The 9,370-nt window shown below is 40.0% G+C and overlaps 2 protein-coding genes across 3 annotated transcripts in view; one reads left to right on the top strand and one right to left on the bottom strand.

Annotated features, from left to right (window-relative positions):
- mrps25 (mitochondrial ribosomal protein S25) overlaps positions 1-3,212 on the top strand; it is a 4,554-nt gene extending 1,342 nt beyond the window's left edge. Inside the window, exons 2-4 of the mRNA XM_005749101.1 lie at positions 977-1,083; positions 1,179-1,266; positions 2,803-3,212. Coding sequence (XP_005749158.1) covers positions 977-1,083; positions 1,179-1,266; positions 2,803-2,992 — 385 coding nt within the window. The 3' untranslated portion in view covers positions 2,993-3,212. The remainder of the gene's footprint in view (positions 1-976; positions 1,084-1,178; positions 1,267-2,802) is intronic.
- A 90-nt stretch (positions 3,213-3,302) lies between these two features.
- rbsn (rabenosyn, RAB effector) overlaps positions 3,303-9,370 on the bottom strand; it is a 10,167-nt gene continuing 4,099 nt past the window's right edge. For both annotated transcript variants that reach the window (XM_005749099.1, XM_005749100.1), the window contains exons 3-12: positions 9,054-9,188; positions 8,859-8,959; positions 8,721-8,766; positions 8,465-8,626; positions 8,097-8,359; positions 7,838-7,908; positions 7,643-7,729; positions 7,441-7,543; positions 6,431-6,535; positions 3,303-6,335 (exon numbers count right to left, since the gene is read on the bottom strand). In XM_005749099.1, the coding sequence (XP_005749156.1) occupies positions 5,220-6,335; positions 6,431-6,535; positions 7,441-7,543; positions 7,643-7,729; positions 7,838-7,908; positions 8,097-8,359; positions 8,465-8,626; positions 8,721-8,766; positions 8,859-8,959; positions 9,054-9,188 (2,189 nt within the window). In that variant the 3' untranslated portion in view covers positions 3,303-5,219. The remainder of the gene's footprint in view (positions 6,336-6,430; positions 6,536-7,440; positions 7,544-7,642; positions 7,730-7,837; positions 7,909-8,096; positions 8,360-8,464; positions 8,627-8,720; positions 8,767-8,858; positions 8,960-9,053; positions 9,189-9,370) is intronic.

The raw sequence follows: 9,370 nt of genomic DNA, 5'->3' as shown, positions 1-9,370 counted from the left end.
ACTCCTCTGTGTCTGACTGGCCTTGTTCAGTGGGGGGGACAGTAGTCTGGGTCCTCTATATCTGAGATGTCAGATTCTGAGTCAATGCCTCCGATGGGCTCTTCATCCCATCCATCCTGGATCATTTGTAGGGCCACAGGGATCCTAGCTGGCCTCATAGCAGCCATGTTACTTTAGATATTTTAAAAAAAACATCAGAAAGGACAATGTTTGAAATGCACAGGAAACTATAAACAGGGCTGCACATAAGTGGTCCACAGGTGTGCAATCGCTGTCAAAATAAAAGACGCAATTCAATTCAGTCACAACAACAGTTGCCTCAAGGGCTGGTGTCATGTAGGTTTTAGATCTCACCCTGGGTCAGCACACCTGAATCAAATGATTTGTTCATTACCAGGCCTCTGGAGAACTTCAAGACATGTTGAGGAGGTAATTAAGTCACTTAAATCAGCTGTGTTGGATCAAGGACACATCTAAAACCTGAAGTACACTGGCTCTTGAGGCCTGGAGTTAGACACCCCTGCTTTAGGACAACTCCATAATAACGAATTACGATAGTTGAGCTTAGAATGCATGAACTACTTTTTCAGCATTACTTTGAGAGAGGACGTTTTTAACTTTAGAGGTATTGTTTAAATGCAAGACAGCAGTCTTACATATTTGTTTAATATGTGCACTGAAGGAAATATCCAGGTCGCAGAATAAATCCAAGATTCTTCAAAGTTTCCTAAAAGAAAACACAAGTTTTGGATAATTTTACTTTAATCTTTTATCACAATAGTTTTCAGTTGATTTTGCATTAATTCAACTTTGTGCTTATGTTTACTTCTCAGAAGTTTACTATATACAGAAGGTTTTCCAGAAACACTTAAAAAACAAAAAAACAGCATGATTGCCTTTTTTTAAATGCAGAAAGCTATAACAACTGTAATGATCTAAATGAAGCTAAATTGTCTTCTCTCTCTGTGTTTTGCAGAAAGTTTGTGTTCTTCAATATTCCTCAGATTCAGTACAAAAACCCGTGGGTCCAAATTATGATGTTCAAAAACATGACGCCGTCATCCTTCCTGAAGTTCTACCTGGGTGTGTAGCTTTACGTGTTGTTGTGTAGTGTTGATACGAAATACTGGAGAAATTAAACTGGGCTTAGATTGATCTTCTTTTGTGTTTTTGTCCAGACGACGGGGAACAAGTAATGGTGGATGTGGAGGGGAAGGACCACAAACGGATTGCTCAACATGTTAAGAAGATTTTGGGCAAATCAGAGTAAGATATACAAGGATTTTTTAAAAGTGTGAATCGTCTTTTATGAAACAGAAACAAATAGTTTGAAAAAATACCTTCCATAACTTTTCTTAACTCAGTGGCAAACCACTGAGGAGGATTTCTAAGAAGTTATGAACCACGTTGCTTAGATGATCTGTCTGAATTAACACTGTGATGTCTGCCTGTTAAAACTAAAGTCCAGAAGACGGACTACAAAATGAGCATCTTACTTCATCCTGTGTTCCTATCGTGTCGTTTCACACAGCTAATACGAGAACCAACAGTAAAAAATATGATTACATACTAAAGTTGGAATTTCAAAGAAAAACATACACCTGGATATAAACATGAATTCATAATGAATGATGGATGTGACGCTAATAGAACTGTGGTGAACCATAAATGCACTTTGATCATCTAGACTTTCTTTTATATGTAAATTCTTTTTACCTCGGTCAGAAGCAGATCTTATTACAGCAGCATAATGTTCATAATTCACCTGTGGGTTTAACATTACCTTTCATTAAAGGTTCAAAACATATCATCAGGTTACAACATGAAATAGAATCACTGTTCATTAGCATTTAATGGTGACCTGTCACTTCCTTCCGATCCAGTGTATCCTCTCCTAAAGGAGGTAATAAAGGAAGCACTTAAGCACTTTTCCTTTGTATTTAGAAAAGTCAACCAGATCTTATTATGGCTGCCATGCAGATAATTCCAGGTTATTTGCCTTAGTTAGTAACCTTTTTAAGATAAATAGGCTATTCGAGCACACCTCTGGATGTCTGCATACGCTCACATCAGAATATATTTAGGTTTGTTTACTTTTGAGCTATTTTATAGTGTTTCAGAATTAACTTTAATTATATACAATTGATATTTTTCCCTGTAGGCTTACAACAAATCAATACTCTGTAAAGAAAAATGTATTTATTTTTCCTTTCTAATGTCTATAAGAGGACAACCTCTGTGACTGCGAGGGATCTATGTTTGTACCTCCAAAATGAATCAGGCACATCTTGTGGTCTGTAATTATCCTTGGTGTGTGTAGATTTCTTTGAATGGATTAGACATTGTTCATAAAGGCACATACCTGCATATTTAGGGTCCCACAGTTCACACTGCATGTTAGGATTAAAAAAAAGAGTGAAATGAGATCTGAATTCTGCAGAAATCTGTGATAAAACTGGTGAGTCAAAGAGTTGTCCACAGAGAGCCCACAGACCATCTGCGGAGTCCTGATGGTGGCAGTTCAGATGCTTCCCATCTAATCTGACAAAGATTGAAAGGATTTAACAAGAAAAATCAAGTAAACTGCCCAAATCCAGGTGTGCATAAGAAACCCCAAAGCTGTCACTGCTGTCAAAGGAACTTCTAAAGAGTAGAAATGAGATTTCCGCAAGATGGACTCCTCAATTTTTAGTTTTACCATTTACTACTGTGCAGTGTCAAATGTCCTCTGTGTAAAAACTCTTCTCCAGCGAAGACCAGGTGATCTGTTCATATATTTATTTTACTCAACTCTCTCCACAGAGAGGTGCTACAAGCTGAAGCTCTGGCTAAGATGCAAGCCTCCAACCCCGCCAACTTTGGGCCAAAGAAGTACTGTCTGAGGGAGTGCATCTGTGAAGTGGAGGGCCAGGTGCCATGTCCTGGCACCACTCCGCTGCCTAAAGAGATGACGGGCAAATACAAGGCCCAGATGGCAGCGTCACAGGAGTAGAGTCTGAGAAGGACAGTGGACTTTTGTAGATTTACAGAACAATATTACGGGATTATGTGGCTTCATTTGGTGTTTATATAACTATATGAAAGGACTGGCACTCAACTGTGAAGCAGGAGGAACCAATCATCTGTCACAGTGAGACCTGTTGAAGACTTCGCATGGATGTATATGGGCTGACTGATGTGAGCATTTAAATAAAACCCATTTTTCTCATGTAGCTTTACTAACCAGCCTATTTTGTTCACACTATGTAAGTATTCACCATCAATGCTCACATGAAAAGTGGAAAAACAAAACCAAAATGCAATCACATTTTACTGCAGACAGTTTTATTAGTGCTGAGATGGAATTTCCTAACATTTCTAAATCGCTGTGTCCATTTCAAATATTTTCATTTAAATGCAGAGATGTTAAATTACTTTCAAAGATAAAGATCAGCAATTAATATTAATGAATCTCCTTGTGTTATTCACGCTGTCAAAACATTAAGGGTGGTCACGTGCTTTGCTAAAAATTTTCTGCAGATGTTACAAACACAAAAAACTCTACGAGGAGACTGAAAGCACAAAAAGAGAGTCATGTTAGGACCGGCAGAGCAGCACTCAAGGTGATAATACTTGCTGGCATTCATGTAGTGTTAATATATGTTTGACCAAGAAAAAGAAATTAACCTAAGAATTTATTTAGACTTAACAAATATGAATGACTTCCTTACACAATGGAACTTCAGTGAATTTTAGATGTTTTATGCCTACAGTGTCCCTTGGCAAATAGTGTTTCGTACCTGCTGGGTGAACTGGTTGGATGAACTCTGAATGGACATTTCAGGTGAAATTAGTGATCAGATAACAAGCCGAACATACAGATCTTAGCTGTGATGTCTGACATGCCGGGCTACCAGCTGAACAACACACACGTGCAGCCAAAATTCCTGTACTGTAACAAAAACAAAAAAACATCAGGTTGAGGAAGCCTTTTTTTGGCTCCCTGTTATATAAGATGCAGCATATTTATTGGATGACATAGCAGGTGCAATAAACTGAAGATTTTGGAAATGAAAAAGTCGGGTTTGACACCTTCATTTAGTTTAAGAGTTAATTAACTGGCTGACTGCTACAATTGTAATTAAAACGTTTGCTAGTCAGTGTAACATTAAGCTACACTTTTTTTTAGTGGCAGGCCACATACATGGTTTAATTCTGTGCAATGCATCTTTAACTACTCTTACAAATCTAATTGGTCCAGGCATATTGACTAAAATTATAATTCAAACACTAATAACAACTTTGTCAAATAATCTCTTTCCTTCAAACACTGGGCTCCCCAAATTTTGTAGTAAGTGTTAAATTCCACTTCTTGTTTGATAATAACATGGTCATTTGGACTGAGTTATTTGTGGGAAAGTTGGATGTAAAATAATGTGCGCTTTAGCTCTTTGCTAAGGGATAAATGAAAAGCAGGAAGTACAATTACTACAGAATGAAGCACCAATACAAGACTTCAAACATCAATGAAACAGATTTTACACATTAAAGTCTGCAAATTTAAGACATTTAAAGCCATTTCTCCAGAGAGAGCGGAGTAGTTTCTGAAAAAACTGTAGTCAGTTACCAACTACAAACCCAAATCTCAAGTTGAACTGTGCTTCATGTAGGCAGCAGGTTTTAATAAGGTAGAAGAAGCACTGTGTTTCTGTAGTATCTTTTTTTGATCTTGGGGGGGGGGGTCATCACAGGTCTGCCAGTGCTATAGGAGTGCAGTGCTATGATAGGATGTGTGAGCTCATCTTTATAGCTTTGCAGCCATGGCAGCGTTTTGACTTTGTTCAGAGCTTCTACTGAAGAACCATCTGACTGTCTCATTTAACATTTGTTAAAAGTGACATTGTTTTATCTTCATTTGTTCATGTTTGCATTTTTACAGCTGGTCAAATAGCTGCAGACATGCCTAAACAAATTCACTTTTACTCACAGTGCTCTAAAATTGTACATGTGCATTAGATTTGAGCCCTTGACCTAAACAGGCAAGGAAGCCTAAGAAGATGTTTGGAAATTCAGGAAATGACTACTGAAGTCTTGTATTTTTGTTGTGGCATGAACTTCATTTGTGATACAGCAGACCTCACACAAATTAAATTCTGTGGGCTCAGAAGTCGCATTAAGTGAGCTAACCTTGTGGGACTTGGTAAGTAGCAGGTGATCAGGAGGATTTTGAGGGAAATGTGTCAGTGCTTCTTATTCTTATTCTTCTGCTCCTGGAGGGTTTTCTGTAGCTCTTTTAGGTTCTGTGTCAGAAGGTCAACCTCATCGAGACGCCCGCTGAGCTTTGCATCAAAGATGTAGGCCCTAATGTTGTCTATCTGCTGTAGCAGCAGCTCCTCCTCTATCATGTCCACATCCGGCAAGACCTCATCTTTGTCATCCCCGTCAAATGGGTTAGTCGAGACTTCTGGAGAATTTCCTGAAGCCTCTAGGAATGGGTTACCTTCATCTGTGTCATCATCCTCAAAGGGGTTGCGTGAAACAGTCTCAGCCTGTTTGTCCTCCTCTGCATCTTCATCTTCATCAAAGGGGTTGTATTCTTTCTTTCCGTTGGTTACCTCTTTGTGGTCCTTCTTGATGTCCTCAAAGAACGGATTGGATGGATCATCTTCGGTGGGTGTGGAATCATCCTCTTCAAAGGGGTTAAGGGAGGTGTTATTCTGGCCTTCACCGCCAGGAGGCGTTACATGGCCTCCTAAGCTTCTCAACCTTGGGGGAGACTCCTCCTGGCTTGTGAGAGCAGGGAATGCTCTAAAAGACGGAGGACTTCTTTCTGCCTTAGGAGTCAGCTCCTCTGCTGGTGTGTCCTCCTCTCCCTGGTGACCTCCAGTTGGAGTGATATCTAGAGACCGCTCCCATTTATAGGATGGCTTGGAGGAGTTTACAGCGGAGCTCCATTGCTCTTTCTCCTCCCTTTCCCAGGTCTTCAAGCGATGCAGCTCCCCCTGCTGCAAACTCTCCTCTTGAGCAAGCTTTTCTGAGAGAGCAAGAGCAATACTGGTCTGCTGCTGGTCATACTCATCCTGCAGCTGGCGCAAGTTCTCCTCTAACATGGCTACTTCGTCTGTTCTCTGAGCCTCCCGAGCTTGACGAAGGAATGACTGAATGTTCTCGATCTGCTGCAGAAGGGGGTCTTCCAGTTCGCCACGTGTGTGGACGGAGTCCGCGGAGGGAAGCCAACCACCAGCTTTGGTAATTCGTGGCTCTCTGGGGGCCTGTGGCAGCTCTCCATTGGCATTCACAGGTGGACGGCTTCTTTCCTGTCTCTCCTGCCTCCTCTTCAGAGCCTCCTGTGCTGCCTGTTGAGCAGGAATCACATGAAGGTTAACACATTTAGCCACATCTGTCCAGCGGAAAAAAATAATAGTAACAACATACAGGAACACAATCGTACCAGTCTTTCTTGTTGCAGTCTCTTCTCTTGTTCCTGTTTCCTCTTTTCTTTCAGCTCTTCATATTTGTCCTTAGTGGGTAAAGACATCAGACCTAACAGCTTCTCCTGAAACAGAAGACACAAAGAATGGGCAGATTCATACAAATAAAGAATTCCAGGATGAAGATATGTTGCAGAAACAATGTGTAAATGTACTGTAATGCAATGATAAACGGAAACATGCTGCTCTTAAAAATTTCAGCCCCAGACAACATTACAGCACATATAGCATATTATATTTGTGGTACAACACATTATGGGTTATACACATTATACATTTTTCTCTCAATGAAAAGCTTTGTTTACAACAGCAGACTTTCATCAGCTCAACATACAATATGATGACTGAAGCAGAAACAGATTTTACAGACTTGGCAGGTCGCTCATTATCAGTGAACTCCTGTAAAGTAATACTGATAAGAACATGGCAATAGGCAAAATGTGCTACAGGTCATGAACTGATTTTATATGGACTATCCCTTTAAGATTACAGTAAAAACACTGATACAGTTAAATCATTTCTGATTTTAGCTCCACCCCCCTTCAGGCCAACTTTCTTCTGATTGGTTTACTCATTCAAACAGAAGGTTTGAGCAGAAGATGGTTGGGTCTTCTATGCCCACTTTGACCACATGAGAGATAATCAAACTAAGCATAATATAGAGCCAAGAGGAACTGTGTTTAGAGCAGCCTGAAGACGGAGCTTTTGTGCTCATAGAGATCACTTCTACATTCTTTGACCTCATTATTTCAAATTTTATTATAAGCCAGCAGTTAATTAATTTTCCTGCAGTTTAGCTGCTGGCTGAAGTACAGGAAAGTGGTCATTCCTCCAGAATTTCATTACAAGGATGGATGAAGAAAAATTGTGTTTCTTCATCCATCCTTGAAATTTCCCCTTGTGGGACTAATAAAGGTATATCAAATCAAATCAAATTGTGTTTTAATGTATGAGTGGAAGTTGTCCTGACCTGGACAAACAGCGTGGCGGTATAACGGATCATTTTCTGTAGCTGGAGCACCTTCGGATGTGGTTGTGGATCATCCTTCAGTCCTAGTGTTAAGATCTTCTTACTAAAAAGAAAAGAAGCCAATTTAATCTTTAATAATGGCATAGTTGGCAAACACGACAAAAGTTTCATTTTGAAGCTGCCAGTCATGACTGCCATATACCTCAGAGCATCGATGAGTTCATAGTATTTCTGGACTTCCAGTCTTAACCCACCAGCAGTGTCAAGATTGTAAGTGGTTTCTCCAGCACTATAAAAGTGTACAGATGACAGCAAGTACTAAAACCATTTCTCCAAACTGAAAAATAAGCAGCTGTTATAAGAAAGTATGAAGAAGTACTTTTTAAATGTGGCTTACTTGAGAGACTCAGCCATTCGGATATACTCTGGAGCCTTTTCATCCACCTTCTCCATGCACATCCTCAGCCTCTGTCAGGAAGACAAATTCAAAGCAAGTAAACAACAGGAAGCTCCACAAGAAACACATTAAATGACAGGAAGGATAGAACAAAGCAAACTCGAGAGGTTGCAAAACAATTCTTAGAATCGACCGCAATGCAAATGGGAACAGATAAAGAACCTGATCTTCACATTAGGAATTAAAGTGATAAACTAACCTCATAAAGTTTCACTATATCTGGCACATGGTCCTTCTCTTCTAACTTCTGCTGTCTCTTCAGAAGTGTGTCCATGCAGTGGTGACAGCAGCGAATCTTCTCGTCATCCTTTTCTTCCAGCATGGAGGTTACACTGCTCAAACTGCTGATGCTGCCTCTCCTAGAGCCCATCCCGCTGCTGCCACCTCCCGCTGGTGGAGACTGGGACTGACTGGGACTTCCGGGTACACACAGTGCTTCTCGAGTCCCAGCGATAAGCTTCTCTGTTGAAGGTTAAATAAAAAAGACATGCAGCATTATGACACTTATAGAGAGACTTTTGAGATCTGACAGTTTTCTGTATTTCCCAAGTATTTGTTCATGCTTACGGGCCAGGGGTAAGGGAACAAACTCCATGCACTTCCTACACATGATGGACCCGCAGAGGCGACAGTGATGCCGTCTGTTACGTATGTTGAACTTGTTTCCGCAGTCGGGACAAAACGGTACGTCTGAATCATTCACCCATGACACTACGGACTTCTCAATGGCTACAAAGAGGGATACATTTTTATTATTTAAAATATTTTATGAAGCACAGTTACATATGTAAAGAATATTCAGAGTTATAATGAAAACTCTAACCTCTGATCTTAGCAGCATCTGAGTTGGCTCTGTCAAATGATGTCAGCTAAAACATCATAGTTTATGGTAAATGAGCTGCAAATTTATTTCCAGCAACAGAAGAAAATAAATTGTCTGAATGAGGTAATGTAAGCAAACCTTTTCCAGTCTAATGATGAGCTTGTTGACCTCAATGACATAATGATCTATCCTGGCTGCCCGGTGCTTTTTAAACAAGTCCAGATGACTTCTGGTTACTCCTAAAAAGCAAAAGAAAAATATTTTTTTTAGTGTCTTGCATTAACAAATATTGTTGGTTAGCAGTGCTACAGATGACAGTTTTTGCAGTCTCACCCAATTCCTGAGGCTCCCACATGTATGGGTCCACTCCACCATAGTAGAAGGATTCATAACTGCCAGTATCCGGTCTGTCGTCCCCATCCCTCTTCAGCAGTTTATCTTTGGCTTTCTTTGCTTTCTGAACCAAACCTGAAAACAGTGAGACAATACGTACAATGAAACAGTGCGTAAATGTATCCTGAAACTGTGATTCTTACGCTGATCCAGAGTTAATACAGGGAGTGCAGAATTATTAGGCAAGTTGTATTTTTGAGGAATAATTTTATTATTGAACAACAACCATGTTCTCAATGAACCCAAAAAACTCATTA

This window comes from Pundamilia nyererei, unplaced genomic scaffold, assembly GCF_000239375.1.
Source record: "Pundamilia nyererei isolate P.nyererei 1_Seehausen unplaced genomic scaffold, PunNye1.0 scaffold00236, whole genome shotgun sequence".
In the NCBI taxonomy this organism is placed as follows: Eukaryota; Metazoa; Chordata; class Actinopteri; order Cichliformes; family Cichlidae; genus Pundamilia; species Pundamilia nyererei.
Note: the sequence above shows the minus strand (reverse complement) of the source record. Positions and strands in the feature narration are given on the sequence as shown.